At 43.2% G+C, this 19213-nt stretch overlaps 1 protein-coding gene and 1 long non-coding RNA gene across 2 annotated transcripts in view; one reads left to right on the forward strand and one right to left on the reverse strand.

Annotated features, from left to right (window-relative positions):
* Window positions 1–461: 461 nt before the first annotated feature.
* On the reverse strand, window positions 462–15048 carry RBSN (rabenosyn, RAB effector). Its single transcript, XM_063347750.1, has 11 exons — window positions 14646–15048; window positions 11816–11959; window positions 10555–10655; window positions 9857–9902; window positions 9583–9744; window positions 8596–8837; window positions 7726–7796; window positions 6034–6120; window positions 5440–5542; window positions 4945–5019; window positions 462–4073 (listed from the first exon to the last, which is right to left on the reverse strand). The coding sequence occupies exons 1-11, from the start codon at window positions 14806–14808 to the stop codon at window positions 2934–2936; spliced, it is 2334 nt and encodes a 777-aa protein (XP_063203820.1). The 5' UTR covers window positions 14809–15048; the 3' UTR covers window positions 462–2933.
* Window positions 15049–15296: 248 nt separating this feature from the next.
* The window catches only part of LOC134521377 (uncharacterized), a 60159-nt gene continuing 56242 nt past the window's right edge, over window positions 15297–19213 (forward strand). Inside the window, exon 1 of the long non-coding RNA XR_010072732.1 lies at window positions 15297–15386. This is a non-coding gene — a long non-coding RNA (uncharacterized LOC134521377). The remainder of the gene's footprint in view (window positions 15387–19213) is intronic.

Below are 19213 nucleotides of genomic sequence, written 5' to 3' on the forward strand. Positions count from 1 at the left end.
GTGCTTTACAATTATTTTCATTATCCTTCCAAAAAAGTGTAAAGCTACTCTTAAATGAAGACAATTTCCTAAACAGTCTTCCTTTAAAAAAAAAAAAAAACAAACAAAAAACATCATACAAAGGAGAACTGTGTCTGGATTTATCAACTTCCAGTAAATTCCAGCCAGCAAGTCCATTGTAACTCCTCTGACCTCAGACACTCCCTGCACATGGACAACAAAACCCTTCTAAATCATCATAGCTTCTGCCTCACCACACAATTACACTGCACCTGTAAAAGTACATGAACATTTGCTAGATTGTACTATATTGCTTGGAATTTGGTAACTGCACATACCTTTTAAAGTCAGGCGCTTATATGCAAATTACTGTAGAACTGTATTTCAGCATTTCTGAGCTAATGGTCGAATTTCACACCGATTCGAGTGTCCTGTAAAAATCGTCAAGGACAAAACACAGCACAAAATAAACATGTTGTTTTATTTCATCTCTGTTTACAAAGTTTCCATACAGAGTAGTGCATGCAAATTTAACAAAAGTCAATGCTAGTTACTGGGTTTTACGGTTAAGATATCTTCATTCCGTTGTGCCTCGTGAGCCTCGCAGCAGTCCAAATACCAACATAAGGTCTTCGCTTTGGAGATGCCTTTAGAATCAGATGTCTAGTCTATTACATTTAACACTGACAAAGATCATGAGGTATGCTAGTCTGTTATCTGCTTGTAAAAATACATTATTACATGTACAATAAGGATACTTTAATTATTAGTGCATTAGACTGAAAATACAAACAAGGCAGGATAGTTGCAACAAGGAAAAAACACTTTAAATGAGAAAGCTGAAGACACTGAAACATTTTTTTCCATGTTGATACCAAAAAAAGCTTTGGGTCACAGTGCAGAGAGCAATCCTCTTGACTAGGAAACAAGTCTGTCTTAAATAACTACCTTATACTACTACTGTTAAAACAAACTTCAGTTTAGCTATCTTTTTTTTTTCCTGCCTTTGTAAGGCTGGTGCCACAGTGCACATCATCTATTAGTTTATGACCTTTCAGAATCCTCCATTCTTTGTTTCACTTGGTGCAAAATAACACTCAGGGACTCCATCAACTCTAATAAAATGCCTCAGTGTAAAAGCTTCATGGTCTTAAGACAACCTGTTTTGTGCACCTTTCAACTTCAGATTTAGGCTACAGTAGGAAGAACATCAGCTGTCCTTAGCTGGCTCCTCTAAGGTATTTTCATCAGTTACTACTGCTATGAAGTGACAATATAGGCAGTTTGGTTTTTCTAAACAACAGTTCCACAAGTCCCTACCCCCACTTATTTACAGCAGAATAAAACTAGAGTTTCTGCTTTTTAGGTAGCATAATTATTTGTGTCTCTAAAATATTATGCAATGCTTGCATTGCAGCTATGCTAATATATATATTGAGTCATAGTTAAAAGACAGCCCATTCCACAAGAGTTCACACTTCTGAGTAAGCCCGCTATTATTAGTGCTATACAGTGTGAACTGCCTGATTTTCCTCTATTTCACCTTTAAATAAATACACCCTTTAGATTAACTCCTCCCCGCCACCGTTCCAAAACGCTGATGCCTGATGACGGACCTCTGCCTTTCAAAGATAGAAACCAAAGCGGCTCAGGCTCCACCTTTCACAAAGATACAGGCTGACCTAACCCTGAAGTGATCCTACATTTCTGACGGCAGTCTGCAGAAAGCAGCCCAGCTCCAAGCCCTCCTGCATCCCACGTGCTGGCCATCACACAGTCATCCCCTGGACCACAAGGTGACTCCAATTTGGAGCTTCTTATTTAAGACAGACATACCTGATTCTCATAACTTCCAAGGGGAATCAAATATGAAAGAGAATTGCTATCTGGCACTATCACAGCCACAGACTTTGTCTTCCAGCTTTCACATAATTCCACTTCAGTGGCACTTCAGCTCTCCATTGTAAACAAGATTTTTGTTCCTTGAGTGCTACAAAAAGAGGGTTCCAGTCTCACAAATACAACAAACATGATCATTCTGTCACCCAGAGAATTTAAAGGAATGTATAGATTCCAGAAGATAATCAGGAATTGGAGGGCTCCCCTGTATATCGTAGTTTGAAATGGTGCTAGCCTGATGCACCTTTCCCTGGAAGTGAGCAGGTATTTGCTCCCATACAAGCAGGTCTCTCAAGCCAGCACGGAGCTCTCTATTACACTGTAGTTTGTGCTCAGAGCAAATGGGAAACTAAAAGTGATGAAAAGACAGCATCCAAACGTTACTTGGGAATTTTTATAAACACATTAAAAAAGTTACTCATATTAAGATCAGTTATAAAGTTTTTCTCAGTCTTAAAATCCCTTTTATGTATTAGCATTGCACAAAATTGATCTGCAAGTCTGAATATTCTGCACCTCGAAGAATGAGAATAGCCTTTTAACAGCACTTTATCCTAACCCCATTAGGCAATTAAACTAGCCTGAAACATCACCCTCTGTCATTATCCAAGGATGCAGTTTTAGAAAAGTTTTCATCTCTCCTTAGTCAATACCCCACTTGAAAGGCCAATACTACAACAGAAAGGAGGAAAGATGACAAGCCAACATTGCAACCATTGCCAAATCATAGTTCCCTATTAGCACTTAACCACTTTGACCAAAATAAGCACACAATAAGACCAGTTAGCATTAAAAGAGTGTTGTAACAAGTTATTTTAAAATGTCTTAGTATAAGCATTTGAGACCAGCAGCATACCTCAATAATTCTTTCTTCAAGACTGAGCAGTAGTGGAAAGGCCTAATTGAAAGTGCGTAAGAGTAAAGATTCCCCCAATTCCCTCTTGTGATCTGTACTCCTGTTTGTAAGTGTCTGCTCTACCTTCCCATATTTAACACCAGACTTAAAATAATTATTACACGGCCCTATTGCTGCTTCAGCAGTTGGATTTCTCCTTCTGCTTTGCTAATGTGCGCTTCAATTCCTTTAAGTTCTCTGTCAGTACCTCCACCTCATCCATTCGTCCATTATGTTTGGCATCAAATATGTAAGCCTTGATATTATCTATCTGTTGGAGAAGCAGCTCTTCCTCTATAGCCTCCTCTCCAGAGGCCTCATTGCCATCCTCCACTTCAAAAGGATTGGTAGAGGATCCCTCTTCAAATGGATTCCCAGAATTCCAACTGCCCCCAGGCTTTTGAAATGGATTTTCATCCTCTTCAAAAGGGTTTAAAGTACTGCCAGGTGCTCCATTAGTTTGTTCATCATCATCCTCCTCATTTTCAAATGGATTATATTCCTTTTTATCCCTTTGCACAGCTGCATTAGAGAAGGAAACTACTGGAGAAGCTTCTTTGGCAAAGGGGTTACTAGGATCTTCCTCTGACTGAGGGGTATCTGCTTCATCTTCAAAGGGGTTTAGACAGGCTGTCCGATCTTGCTCTTTGTCACACTGTGGGGCACTCTGGGGTTTGAGTGTGAAGATCAAGTGCTCTTTAGCTGGCAGCTGATCAACAGCAGGAGCTTCAAAACTTGGGTCCTCTTTGATTTCAGTAATACCCAGATTTAATGCATGTGCTGTCAAATTCTGATTCTCTTTTGCAACCTCATGCTGATGCTGCCTGACTTCTCTGAAGTCTAAGGAGCGTGTCCTTGAATGCTGAGACAAGAGTTTGAGGTGTTCTCTTTCCCACTCTTTTTCACGAAGGACCTGAAGTTCTTCCCTCTGCATCTCTTCCTCTTCTGCCTGTTTTTTAGAAAGCTCAATAGCTTTCAGAGTTTGTTGTTGATCATATTCATCCTGCAGCTGCCTCAGGTTCTCTTGCAACATATGGACCTCATCTATCCTATTAGCTGCCTTTGCTTGCTTAATGAAGGATGTGATATTGTCAATCTGCTGAAGAAGTGGGTCTGCTATCTCACTCTCTCTCGATATGCTCGATGTAGGTAACCAGCCTTCAGATTTCCTGACTGTTCCTTTTTTCAGGTGAGTTGCATCACCATTAACTGCAGCTGCAGATCTGGAGATAAACTCTTTCTGCTTTTCCTCTTGTTTTCCATGTGTTTCAAGAGCCACCTAAAACAAAAAACACACAGCTTGAAAACTTCTGTTCTAAATATCCATAGGTATAAGAAGTTAGCTGATCGTAGACATTGCTGGCTGCCACTGAAAGGGATCAGCTCCATTTTTGGTTACTTTGCATAAAATGCTTATTTTCATATTACCACCTGAATACTTCCCTTCAGTTGTTTGCTGACAATATTGATCAAAATCTGATGACATCTGCCTCTACCAACTAGAGGGCAAGCAGGAGCAGTGACAGTGTTTTATATAGAGAGGAAAAAAATGCCTAATGCAACTGTGCAAAGAGTGGTCTAGGTTTGGACAGTAACTGTATCGCATATGACTACAGCAGACATCTGTAATAGAACATCACTCTTAAAGGCCACTGATACCATTAGCTTTTGGAGTGCAACAATTCTGAGTTCTCAACTTCTACCTCAAGATAAAGCTGGTTTAGTTTACAGTTAATGATGTTCTCCCTCCTAACTTAAAAATCCCCCTCCCTTATTCTGTCTTTCTTCACCATGGAAAGAAATCTCCAAATTCTACTTGTGCAAATGAACTCCAGAACACAATCTGAACATCCACGTGAACTAACATACTTAGTTTAGGGCTTGCTCTGCATATGTGCCGCAGCAGAAACAGCATGTGCAACCAAGTCACTGCTGCTTTCTAGAAGTGTTCAGCTGCTCAATACACACCTGCTTACATTCTGGATAGAATACAACGATGATGTTACATGAATCCCTGAAAAAGGGTATGGAACGATTTGCGTAAGAAAATTAAAAACTGAACTCCAATGTTAAAGGCAACTGTTCAAACACACACAGCTACTAGGCTTAAGCCCTTGAAGCCCCCGATACAAGATGTTAACCTGTCTTACCAAATGCAGTCTTCTCTTCTTCAGTTCTTCATACTGATCCTTGGTTGGCAGGGACATTAGGCCAAGCAGTTTTTCCTGGCAAAATTGAAATATTTGCAGTGTTACTTGGAGGCATTCAGCCAATTTTCAAGTACTTGAAAAGAGAGATACAACCAACAGAACACCCTACAAGCAAATAAAAGGCACTTTTACGCTGCAGTTACTGCCGTATATCTGAGCGCATCTTTGCTGCCACAATACAGCTGGTGAGGCTCGCACCTCGGTGAGAGGCAGAGCTGAGATTCACGCGTTCTCTCAGGGCCCTAAACTCAACACTCTGACTACACTACCTGTACTGAAGCTAGCTCATTTAAGGCTACCATAAGTCATTAGGGGAACTACAGAAAATGTATAGAACTAAACCTCCTGTCAAAGTAGTTTCAAACCACAGGGAAGCCAGGCAAAGAGAACACCACATAAAATTTACATTCAGCTTATAACATACGCTTCATTTACCTGAACAAAAAGCGTAGCTGAATATCTTATCATTCTCTGAAGTTGTAGTGTTTTAGGATGAGGTTGGGGATCTTCATGCAAGCCTAGACTCAAAATCTTCTTACTGAATCAAAGCAAATATACAGCCTCATCAGCTCAAAAACAAGGGCCAGCAAAAATACAACAGAAAGGGAGAGAGACAATATTGGATGAAAGTTTTATGATGTTCTTTCAGGTAAACCATTTTGGATATTACAAGTTATAACACTTTCCACTCCCACCCCACCCCCCTTTTTAAAAAAAAAAAAAACAAAAAACAAAAACAAACCACCACCACAACAAAAAACTATGCCACTATTTGTTTCTTCTGTGCTTAGTTATTTCCACTGCAGATTTTAAGGTTGGAAAAGGAAGTAGAAACTGATAGTGCACAGGAACAGCATGTACCTTTTCACATGCTCTTTACAACTGGGCAGACTAACTGATTACCCACACGAATAAGGAGGTATACGCTACACAAACAGACACCAACAGTTGAGAAAGAACTACAGAGAAGTCATAACAGAGGGAGATACACACATGCTAGGGGGAGAAGGAAAGAGAGAGATCTTTTACCTTAGGGCATCTATGAATTCATATACTTTTTGAATCTCCACCCTCAAGTCGTTAGCGTGTTCAAGACTGTAGGTTGTCTCCCCAGCACTAAGAAATAAACACTTCACTGTAAGTCATTCATCCAGCTAACAATACGTACACACTAGAGGTTATCCAACAGCTAACGCTATGGGGGTTGAATCACTTTATTTCAAGCTTATTGTGTTTAAAAACCCCTTTCTTTGTGACAAAAGTGGAAAGTGACATTTATCTTGTGAAGATAAACACTTCATAGAAGATAATTTTATTTATGACTGTATTGTTATTTACTATTACAGGATATTTGTATCTTAACACAAGGATACCACTCTACCAGTACTATCTAAAGTATACACAAACTTAGCAAATGCATCTATTTTTTGAGTGTTTTTCCAGGCAATTGGGTGTGGAAAAAACAGTGACTGACTGAATAAGTAACACTACCATTAAAGTAAAATAGTTATCTCTACTAACATTTCTCAGAAAGTAAAAGCCTACAACCCTGCATGGGTATAATATTTAAGATGCTAGTGACCTATGGTCGCTTTCCTAGAGTCTCACATTTACTGATGAAACGAAGTAAGATTTAATGGGGAAGACTTCACCAGTTTTTTTGCTTCCCTCTCCTTTTACATCACAAATACAAAAGGTAAGGATCACTCTCTAAAAAGCAACTTCACTGTCCATATGATTCCAGTTTCTGGGACTCACTACTAGTCAGAAATGTTTAATTACATCACTAAGACATCTGTTCTCCGACATGTGCTTCCGTTATCCAGGGCATTCATATTTTTACTTTTCTCCAGTTGTCAAGCCACATAACCAGCTCTCATGAAGTCACAACCAAAAGCAGTAACAGCTTGTTTTTCACCTTCTGTATTTCTTTCTTCCTTTTGGGAGGTGTGTTTTTACAGAAACAGTTTTGTTACTGACAGCCTCATTTTTCTACAGCCATCAGATCCGAAGGACAGGTACAGAAATATCTGTTAACTTTAACTGTCCAAATGGACGTGCTTCATAGTCTAAGACCAATGTGTGCACTTCTCCACTATACAAGCCAGAAGTATAACCTGGCAACCTGTTGCAGATACAGCTGGAGAGATTTAAGTTACCCCAGTGACAGAATATTACCGGAAGAAGTTATGCATACAAGTGTGATAGGTGGATGCTGCTTATCCACCGCAGCGCAGCACAGGGCAGGCCAGGCAGGTTTAGACCAACTCTCAGGTAGAGGCAGTTTGCTTTACGCAAGAGCAGATGAGAAGCATTCAAGCAATCCTTTGCTGCTGGCACTACCTGGAAGCCGTATCATCCAGCCGAGGGCAGCAATATCCTACTTCAACTGTTTCAAAGAGGCTCATTTAAACAAAAATTGTCGCCTTGTGCTTCCTTTTTGCAAAGATGATGGGTCAAAGTATGACAGCGGCACCTCACTGGGAAGTGGCTTTTAAAAAAAATAAATCAGACTTCTCTGCATGCAATGTTACCATTAATAATTAGTTCAGTACTACTTTGTCTGAGGAACATCCACAAGACAACAGATAACCTAACGCTGCTTTTTCTTGTAATTTATACACTCTTGCAGTCTTAGCACGCCATTTCCTTACTCCTTCCCACACTTCTGGGGAGGAAAAATACATATATTCATGAACAAAATCAGTGAATGGGGCTTACTTTAGCGATTCTGCCATCTTTATGTATTCTGGCGCCTTCTGGTCAACCTTCTCCATGCAGAGGCGGAGTTTCTTGTTTAAAACAAAATGTATAAAAAAAGAACTTCTATTAAAACACGAATCCAAGAACATGCTGAGATAAACCTTTTGTGCTGCCTGTGTGCACCCGAAGTTAACCATGAAAAAAGCCATTCGACTATTCAGGATGACAAGACTCTCCAGTTATCTTCAGAATACAGATGGCATGGCCAGAAACAGAGAAAGACTCCCTGTACCCCTGCAAGGTGAATTCTGAATTCAGAAGCTGTTTTAATAGATGACTTGGACAACTTCTAGCCTTAAATCTCTTCACAAAGAGCACCAACAGAAACTCCCATTAATACTAACCTGGGGGGGGACAGGACTCTACTGAAGACACCTGCTGATTGTCAGTACCTGCTTTCAAAGCATATTTGAACACAATGTTCCAGCCATATGCTGCTGACAACATCGAGTCCTATAGTTCTGGCGCAGCCCATCAAAAAAGTGCACAGCATATCATCGGTTTAAACAAGAACTGTTCTGAGGAATCCCAACTGACAGCTCACAGTTTTAAGAGAGGCATCTCAGAACTATTAATTCCAGATGATGAGAATGACGATGTATCTTAAAATGATATTTGAAGTTACCATGGGATATAAATACTATAGGGCAACTGGCTCCATCGTTTCAGATATATCTTTGTTACGTGGCATAAACACCCAATAGAGTCTATTCTAACACAAGTATGTATTAAGTCATAAAGTAAGAGCTTGGACATGAGCAACCAGAAGGCAAGTAGTGACAACTGCAGTTACATACAGAGGATGAAAGCAGCAAAGAGTTAATTTACCTCATAGAGTTTCACAATTTCCGGTGTGTATTCTTTCTCATCAATCTGTTGTTCTCTCTTCAACAGGGTATCTTTGCAGTGCCGACAGCATCGGATTCGGTCATCGTCCTTCTCATCCAGAACTGAGCTCACACTGCTTATGCTGCTGATGCTGCCACGGCGGGAGCCATGGACGCTATTAGGTGAGGAGTTTGGGCTAGTATGAGAACCCAAGGCCTCTTTGCTGGCACTAGTGAGTTTGCCTAAAAATTACACACAGGTAATTTTACAGTGACTGGAGAAGCCAACAGATTTTACCAACAGAAATGAATTCACTTTAAAGAGAAACTACATTCGGATCATGTTAGAAAACCAAGCTGAAACAGTCTGCTGAAAGACATGCCAGGAACCCACGACAACCAAGACTGCAAGTCAGAATTTGGGTCTTCTCTGTAAATCCTGCTCCATTCTAAAAGCAGCTAGAGAGCAGACTGCTGAGAACCACCTACTTTGCTTATGCCTAGAAGCATTCTCATGTTGGAGCTTGTTACAGAATAGCCTGTGGAAGAAGAGGTATGTTAATGACGTCCATGTTTTGCGCTCAAACATTCCAAAAAAGCCCAGTTAATGTCATTTATTTCCACATAAAATACAGTCTCCTCTCTAATGCAGTGCATTAGATGAGGAAATTAAAGTTCAAAGGGTTTCTTAAGGGCTTGTGGATGAATTTCCTTAATGTCAGCTTTTGGACAACCATGGGCAAGACTGGAAATACCCACAATAGTTCCAAATCTGAAGAAGGAACAGAGACAAAGAATGGAGAAATCATTCTTGTTCTGTTTCGCACACAAGTGTCAGCATGAAACCGAATGACATGTTAAGGACCAAGTTTTCTGCACAGGCAGAATATTACCAGCAGCTTTTTGTCTAATGGCAGAAAGCCAGGATGCAGTTAGCACCCTGAGTGAGCTAAGGAAAGGAGGAATTAACACCACGCACTGCACTTACTTGCCAAAGGAAGACTGACAAGTTCCATGCACTTCTTGCACATAATAGACCCACAGAGGCGGCAGTGGTGACGTCGGTTTCGAATGCTGAACTTACTGCCACAGTCTGGGCAGAACGGAACATCCTGATCGCTGACCCAAGGCACAACAGACTTCTCTATAGCTGTGATTGGGCAAGAGGGGAGGGAATACACACTATGTAGGATATTCATTCAATTAATTTCTCAGCTGATTAAACTATAGGAGCAAATAGTCTGAGGTAAGTTCATACCAACCTCTTATTTTAGCTGACTCAGTGTTTGCTCTGTCAAACGATGTAAGCTAGTAGAAGATAAACAACACATTCAAGAAAATTGATCTTTGCAAGAAAAAAAACCCCAACGTAACCCAGCCCAACAAGAAAAGGAAACCTGGCATTTTTAAGAGACAGGAGTCTCGGCCTGTTTTACACCAGATTTCTGCTACTTTCCTATTTATTTCTAATGCCATATTCACGCAAGTAGTGCTGAACAATGACTGCCAAACCTGTGCAAATCAGAGCATTTTGGACATAATCCTTACAGCATCCAACATTACTGCATCCGAGCCAAAATGTAAGTATATTATTGGTAGATTTTGAAGAATGAGAAGCTGGAAGAATCATGAAAAAAAAACATTAGGGAGAAATTTAGTAAAGTAAAAGCTGGAGAAAATATACACAAAACCAGATGGTTCTTGAAGCACGTGGAAGTAGCATCTTCAGCTTGAACAAAGTGCATAGAAACAGAAATCATATCTACAGTACAGGGTCAGACCAAGCACAGTACGCAAGGATCAAAAAGGAAAACAGTAGCGTGTGAAGAGAGTTGTACTTTAGTATCCTTTATAAAGTGCACCGCTAGATAAATGGGCACACTTCATACTAAAATAAGATTATTTTTTTTAATCTAGGAAACATTCAGAAGGCTAGAATATTAAAAAGCAGCAAATTTACCTTTTCTAACCTGATTATTAACTTATTGACTTCAACTACATAGTGATCAATCCTGGCTGCTCGGTGTTTCTTGAAATCAGAAAGATGGCTTCTCATAGCACCTGGAGAGAGAGCAGAAAGTTTTCATAGTCACCCACGTGTTCTGTATGGATTTAAATGCCTCTTGAAAGAAAGATGTCACTTCTCCTCACTGTTTATTTCTCATGTTCAAATCAAATTTTAAAGACACATTAGAATCCTACATTTTCACTGTGCTGTTCTAAATAGAACATGCAGGTTTAAGCCTAATCTCCAGGCTAACAACAAACAGTGTTTTACTTCTACTACAGAAAACAACAAGCACTATGTTAAAGAGAACACCTGCAACAATTATTTTTTTCCCCTCTCCATCCCTCAGGTACATTTGGGAAGCTATTATCAACTAGTAGTACTCTCAAAACTGACTCCCTTTAGTTTCCTGGCTACGTGTTGAACAAAGGGAAGAGGCAGGTCCAACGATCACTGGAGGTCTATGCAACAGCGATTTCTCTGTCAGACTTCTGATCATCCTCCCACCTTTAGCAGCCAGAATCAAATCCTTGATGACAGTTCAGATTTACAGAAAACTGATCGCCAAGTATACAAAAGAACATTATAGCATCTATTTAAGAAACATACAATTTGTACTCGACAACACTGCTTTCCAGTTTAAGTTTTGAATCCTCTTCCGAGTAAGATGAGCCAGGTATTAAAAAAATCAAAGTTACAGACAAAATAAGAAAACCTAACCTTTCTTCTGACTGGTAGAACATAAAATCAGTTGTTGCTTTTGGATATTATCTATTTAAGTGTAAGAATCTCACTTCCTCATGCTAATGAAATAACCAAAAAACCTCCAAAGCTGAATTCATAGGAATGAAAGGGCCCCTTCTGGGTAACCGAATTCAGCCACTGCTTTGGAGACATCATACAGTCCCTTTCACAAACCCACCAAATTCCCTCCTAAAATCTGTCAGATTCATCTTCTCCACTCTGGTCAGAAAACAGTTCTCACTTCTCTAATGTTCTGAAACCTTCTCCTAGTTCAGTGCCTAAATTTATTCTTAGCTAATATTTATCCTATGATTGCTGCCGAAATGTATATGCAAACCATAACCCCATCTTACAGTGAATCAAATGCAATACAGACACAATTCCACGCTTCAGTAATACTGTAGCACTTTCCCAATTAATATTAAAAGAAAAGTTATCCCCACTGTGTATCGCTTTCCAGCTCTCCTACCTACTTCCTGGGGCTCCCACATGTACGGATCTACTCCGCCATAGCTGAAAGACTCGTATCGTTCCTGAGATCCAGAGTCTGCTCTGTCATCTCCTTCTCGTTTCAGCAATTTCTTCTTTGCTCTTTTGGCCTTCTGGACAAGATCTGAAAAAGATAACCCCAAGTTATCAAACGTGGCAGGTAGTCACCGAATATTTGTCACATGAAACCAGTATGGAGTATTCCTCATCTTTTAGCACAAGTCTTTTTCCTTTATGACAAGTTTATGCTCAACGTGTTCCATTTAGAACCTGAACACGGTTCAGAGAATCACAGATGACATGAAATCTCTTTGTAAAGCAGTACTAAGGTGCTAATGACAAAACAGTAGTTTGAGACACTCCATTCAGAGACTTCACTGTAAGACAGTTCAGTAAGCTATCCTGAACTATGGGACCCATTTCACAGCATTCTGGGACATCATACAGATAATATCTTAATTCCCAATGATTTTCTTTGGATTCAATGATGCTCAACACTTTCTTTGTCTTGTTGCACAAACTACAAACTAAGAATTTCGGTATGCTTGTACACTTAAATAATTTCAAAACTACTAAACAGCCCACTGCATTCTCTCATAGGAATGCCAGTGAGAGACGGGCAGTCTCCCGGGCTGGGGGGAGAAAAAAAAAAAAAAAAAAAAAAAAAAAAGAGACCAGGAACTTGAAACTTCAGAGCTTTTATTGTCCTTGCAGCTATGTTCCTCTCTGGATGCTAGCAGAAGTTGAGAGTACTACTTTTCTTGCCAAACACATTCCTTGAACTAGATCTTTTATACATCAAGCTTTCCAAAAAGCTGCTGGGAACCATGAGTTAGCATGTCCTTTCACATTTCTAGTTTTCCTATTTAGTGTCCAAAACACTGGAATTTCCACCTTGACCTTACCGGAGTGTTACCGAGCTGCAGCCGTTAGGGCTATGCCAGCAGGCCCCTCTTGCAGACATCACAGTTCCTAGCAGGTTTTCAGCTGCTGAAGCTGTGCTACCTCCCAAAATGACACTCAGTGATATAAAACATAATTCTCAACAAAACTGTGGCAGGTCAGCAAGGGCTTTGCTAGCATTGAAACATCATCTAAGAAATAGGATTTCTCTTCCCCATACCTACTCTCAAGCCAGCACAGCAAACGCCAGCTAGATGCTGCAGTTTCTTAAATGAGGTTTATACTATCTAAATATAAAATACAATTGCACTCGGGACTTTGAAAGTCTGACATACTCAGAAAGAAGCAGGGATGTCTCATGGCTTTGTCACAGACACAAAAGCTTTTCAAGCAAACCTCATAACTTTGGTTGCCATGAAGTCAAACTTAACCACCTCAGTATGACTCAACAGAAGCGATAAGATGATTTGTAAGCATTTCTGCAAGTCCACAATTAGGACAGCTGGAGTTCAGCACACAGTCGTGCAACCACTCGTGATGCACAGTTTGAACACTAGTCCCTAAAACAGGTAATTTAAATGAGTGATTCTGCTGGTCTTCCTTCATCTCAAAGGGACTTCACTGGATAGACCTTGACATGAGTAACCAGGAGAGAAAATAATCAGACAAACCCAGCGTCCTTTATGGAAGAACACAAATGAAAGAGCCTGAGAAGTCACAGTACACTGTTTTAGATTAAAAGAACACTAAAGAGAGAACAAAATCAAAACGTAGGTGTTTTGTATTAAACAAAAGAAGCGTTTGGCAAATTTTACCAAGCCTAAGTTGTTGTTTTTTTCATCTTATCACAATGAAAACCATATTGTTGTTCTGGTTTAAACACTCCATGGAAGCACCTGAGATTCAGCTACTGCAGCAGTGTACCCTTGCCGAGAACATGACCGCGGCACTGCCTCTCTACCTGTGCTGCCCGAGAAGGGCTCACGCTGAACGCCAAGGAGGGGCCAGACTAAGAGAAAGCAACTCAAGATTCATGAAATAGTGAACTGTGCTACCCTTAAAACAGACTTGTTAAAAACATAAACTTTTCACTGGGAAGGGAGACTTCTGAAATAACAGTAATCAGTCTTGGGGGAGTGGTGGGGGGGCGTGGAGGATGTAAAAATTCAAGACTGCCAGGTCACTACGTCTAATATAACAAAACAAAGCCTGAAAGATTTTTACAGGGAACACACAGAATTATCACCAGTTTTTGCGTGGTTTTCTCTCAATGTAAAATGACACTGTGCATGCAAGGAGGAGTAAAAAAAGGGAAATATTTTAGTTAAATAGAATCCAAAGGGATTTTTCAAACACCAGTAAAAGCTGGTAACCCATAGCAGAACCCTGGTACACTCCCAGTGTCCACTGCCAGCTCCACGACCCACATTCTTTTCCCACCAACACCCTTCCTTAACTTTACGCTTTAATTGCGACTACAGCTTTATCTACTGTCAAAGCAAGGGATTAATGAACTGGTACCTGTCAAGTACCAGAGATTCCCCATATCCTGTAAGATCATAAAGTAATGCTTGGGAATTCATCTGGGTTACAGCATAAATCGGAGATTTCACATAAAAACAAACAAACACAAACTCACAAAGCCAATAATAAAAGTCATGCATAAAATCAGTCATTTGAAGAGTGACGCCTTTTAAGTGCCTGCTTTCAACACGTAAATTCTAAAGCATCGGGAATAATGTAAAAAAAAAAAAAAAAATCAAGCCTTGGCCTAAGGTAGCCGGTAACGGATCCCGACACCTCCCTCGTCGCTCACTGCAATTAACCCCGGTACCCTCGGCCGCCCCGGGCCCGCGGCACCGGCCGCTTTTACCACCAAACCGCGCGAACCGGCGGCCGCCTCTTACTTCGGAGCTGCGCCCGGACGTCCCTGTCCTCGCCCGAGTGCTCCTCCTCGTAGTGCGCCTGCAGCTGGTGGAGCGCCTGCAGGTCCTTCAGGCAGAGGGGGCACAGGAACCCCTCCCGCACCTCCCCCGGGTCCCCGAAGGGCGGCGGGCACCCGGCGGCCATGGCGGGCGGGCAGCGCTGGCCGCCCTCAGCGGCGCGGCCCCGCGGGGACCGGGCGGGCGGAGGCGGACGGAGGGGACGGAGGGGGCGGCAGCGGCATCGTCCGCGGCGGCGTCCTGAAAGAGAGGGGAGCGGCGGCGTGGGGCGGGCGGCGTGGCCGGGCCTCCCCACGGCCCGGCGGGCGCCCAGGCCCGGCCGGGGGCCGCCTCCCACCCCTGCGCATGGGGCGGCCGCGGGGCCAGCAGCGCCCGGGGAAGTGGGTGGGGTGGGGTGGGGTGGGCCGGGCCTCTTCGCGCCCCCGCTGCGGGGAGACGGGGAACACCGGGGGGCTGGGGGGGAGGTGGGGGGGGCGGGGAGCCGCCTGCGCAGGCGCAGGGAGGCAGCGCGCGCCGGGCCCGTTGCCCCCCGCTCGGCCGGGACGAGAGGCACGCGCCGGGGAAGGGGTGGGGCTTAGCGCTCGTGCCCGCGGCCGGGGGGGTAGAGGGGAGGGTGTCACCGGCCCCGTGGCGGCGACCGAGCCTCACCTCAGCGCCAGGGCGGGCGGCGCGCGCAACCGCTCGGGGTGCCGGAAGCGGCGGAAGGTGGGGCGAGCGCCGAGATATCGATGGGCGGGAAGGGTGGGGTCAGGGAGGGCCCATCCGGGAGCGGAGGGAGAGGCGAGGCCCCGCTAAGGCGTGTGCTGCTAAGCGCAGAGCTATCGATGGCGGGCGGGGCGGGCGTGGCGGCCCGGGCCCGCCCTGAGGGAGGCGCTGTGGCCGCGACCCTGTGTGTGGCCGCACGGGAAGAGCCCTCGTCCCGGGGCCCGCCGGCGCGTCCCGGGGCCCGCAGGTGTGTAGGAGAGGGGCAGGCGTGAGGCGGTGGTGACAGAATCCCCTCAGGAGCCTCAGGCAGGGCGGAGGAAGGTGGGGCTGGCGCCCGCTTTGGCCTCTCGCTGCTGCGGGCCGTCCACCACAACGCTTTGCTGCCCGGCCCCTCCTGGGCCCGGGCTTGGTGTCCCGTAGCCACTGGGGACGGGCCCGGTGCTGCGAAGAACAGCAGGCCCGATGGCCCCTTCTCAGCCCACCAAGGCGTTCAAAGGACGTGTCCCCAAACCAGAAGCCGTTGCACTGGATGCCGTACCATTCACTGAGCCCCAAAGAGAATCCAGGAATCCCACTAGAATCCCACTACTTCTTGTCCGTGCTGCCTGACAAATAATAGGTCAATGACAAAAGCTTCTCAATACCCCCTTTCTGATGCTAGTTTTGGTTTAGTCTTAACTGGCAGAAATCTGTGCTGTACCACGTTCCCTAGCACGTGGAGGAAATAATGGGAGTGTGTAGCCACATTTCTGCTTCATCTGTTAGAATTACAGCCTTTCCGACAGAGATTTTCTTACATGACAATGCTATTTACTCTTGAGTCCTATCCATGAAAGGTGGATTTTCACTGTTAATGTCCTGCAGTTTTATCTTTGAAGTTAAGTAAGTCCTTCAAAACATCTTCAACAGGGGTTAAGGGGTTGTGTGTGTATGTGCTTTCTAAGGCATTGATTATAACTAGATGCCCAGCTCCTAGGGGCTTCAAATCCTAGCTAAAGGATATCAGATGGTCCCAGATGGGATAAGGGATTCATCCACAATTGGTTTTAGTAGCTGTTCTAAATTTTGGTGTTGTTACTGCAATCTGGTCTTTGAGGGCTGCCTTTTAGATGACCGCTCTCAGCACCTTGTCACATCACCAGTGAATTTAACCTGGTTTGTATTTACAGTTCCACCATTCAGCAAAAGTATAATGGGAAATCAAAGTCTTAAAACCGGACTGATTTAACCATAGAAGTAAATGAATGTTATAAATGGCCAAACTCTCTGATTTTTTACATGTACAGTTTCCTGTTAAGAACCATAACACTCTGGTTTTCAAAACCATGCAGTCTTGATTCAGTTCTGAATAGAGAAATGAGCAGCTGTGGAAATAATGTAGAACCCCAGTTACAGTCACCTTCCTATTCAGCATGCAAAACACAGAGCCAGTTTCTCTTTGATATTAAAAACTGGTAAGAGATGTTATTGTGCTGTAAAAGCTGCCCTGGTCAGATACTCTCCCCACCGTGCACTCAGGTAAATTATAAGCTGTTAAATTTTAGAAGGTATGATTGATTATAACTTTTTTATTATTATTATTTAATAAGTTAAGGGGTTGTATTAACCCCCAAGGTCTTAAGAACATGAAAATATTTTCAAGTGTTATCAGTTTCATTTTAAAACTTGAAAAGTCTTCAGCCTATAGGTACTAGAAATGAAACTAGCAGTGTACATACAGAAGAAAGGTACTTAGAGGATGAAAAGGGAAAAATAGAAGTAACCATCTTATTTTTCATACTGTTTTTGTTATATAAAAAGTATATTTCTGTCCTCTTCCAGACTTAGCTGGAAGGGTTTAACCACACATGGAACAGGCCTGCCAATATTTCCTCAATATACTCAGTCCTGAGCTGGCAAAGCCTTCTAGCGTGCACATCTCATCAAAGCTCCTGGGTTTTCTGATTGCATAGGCCTATATTTGGAATTGGGGCTTCAATTAATAAACATTTCTCATTACTGTCTTCTTTTACTTTCTTTTTTTTTTCCCTGATGCCTATTTTTTGATTTCTCTTACTGTGTTCGCACCCTAAGAAGCCCCTTTTCCTACGGACGTATGTGAGTTTTGAATCCGTGCAGGGTTAGTCTCCTGTGATCCTTCTCAATAGGCAACAGTTATCTGCATCAGTTTCAGGTCCAAGACATTAAGCCACCTCTGAACAGGGAAGACTTTAGAACAGGCCTTATGGAATAGAAGTTATTCTACGTTAGTTCCTGTATAGAGTCTTACTCTTCCTGTGAGCATCACACTCAAGCGCCCACATCACAGAAAGAAACAGAGGGGGAAAAAATCTGGGATAGCTACAGCACTTTGAATTTCTGCTTTCTTGGATTCGTATTAATTCTAGAATGTGTTCCTTATCTTGTCAAATCCTGAGATTAAAAACTATTGAATGCAAGAATTACAATATTTGCTTGTTTCTCTGGTAGATTTTTGGGCATTCAGTTATGCCTGAGTAGTAGGTGCGTCTGCTTAGTGCTGGAACTGAAATTATTACCTCTTCGATAATGCCAGCAGAGTCATTTCATGCCATTCTTCGGGGCAGGCACACATTTTCTTCAAGCAAAGACTTAAGGATGTGGATTATGCTCACTGTTTTGAAGTTGTCTTTAATTCTGTTAGTATGCGAGTTGTCTTTTATAATTCTGAAAGAAAGGAAGGCACTGCAGGCAAGCTTTAAGGGATCAGTTCGTAAATCCTGTCATATTTCCCTTAGATTCACCAGCTGTGAGTTTGGCCCTCAGCATCCATTTTTCCCATTTGTTATGTCTTACAGTGCTCACTTATGCAGAAGTATCTGGTATTAAACCCCTGTATCTGCTGCGTCCTTCAGACCAAAAGCTAAGAATTGTACTAGCTTGTCCATAAGGCAACATTTCTTTGCAAAACAGACTGGAAAGTCCAGGGTTTAATTGATTCCCATCCCTGATGAGACACCTGTGTGCTAATCTGAGGGCTTTGATGGAGTAGGAGGAAGCGGGCAGTTGGGCATGTGAAGGGGGGGTTTGCAGTGTAATAGTGGAGAGGGACAAACCTGGAACAATACAGAGTACTGGTTTTGTCCCTTGCATTCCTGACCCTGGGGGAAGAGAGTAGGAACCAGCCTGAGGCTCAGTGCCCTTCAGGATTGACCCACTGTACTGTCATCCTTCTTCCCCTGGATTTGCTGGAGCTGGGCTCTTTCCTAGCACTGAGCCATGCTCCTGCCTTGGGGAAGCTCACGTGGAACCCACTACCTCTCCCTTTGTTGTTACCTTGCTCCTTTTGTCCAGACCTCTGTCTGGTGAGGCCAGTGATTTATAACTCCCTGAGCCAGTGAAAGAGTGTGCTGGCTCTACAGGTGTTTCCAGAACAGCCGCAGGGTCTGTGCTTGGATGGGGGAGTGGTGAGTGTGAGAAGGGTGATGGTGGCAATAAGTGAAAAAGAAAAGGCAAGAGTAGATGGAGGGCTTGTAGTGGGGTGTCTGTAGGCATTTCAGTTTTCTTGTTCCTGTTTCGTGCGTGTTTTGCTGATTTAGTGGGTGTAGGGAAGGGGCAAGAAAAGGGGTAGGTGGGGAAGGGAAGTTGTGGCTGTCACTAGATGGCCCACCAAGCACGTCTGAGAGCAACTGGAGACCTGCTGGGGGCCTTTGCAGTGGGTTTCGCAGGTCCTGGCGCTGCTTTGCCGTTTGTTTTAGGGATTTCTCTCATGCAGCGGGGAGGATAGTCCTGCCTGTTGAGCTGTGAGGCCCCGGTCGGTGACCCGGGCAGCTCGGTCCTCTCCTGTCCTTCAGTAGCAGTAAGAATCG

Source organism: Chroicocephalus ridibundus, chromosome 10 (assembly GCF_963924245.1).
Source record: "Chroicocephalus ridibundus chromosome 10, bChrRid1.1, whole genome shotgun sequence".
Lineage (NCBI taxonomy): Eukaryota > Metazoa > Chordata > Aves > Charadriiformes > Laridae > Chroicocephalus > Chroicocephalus ridibundus.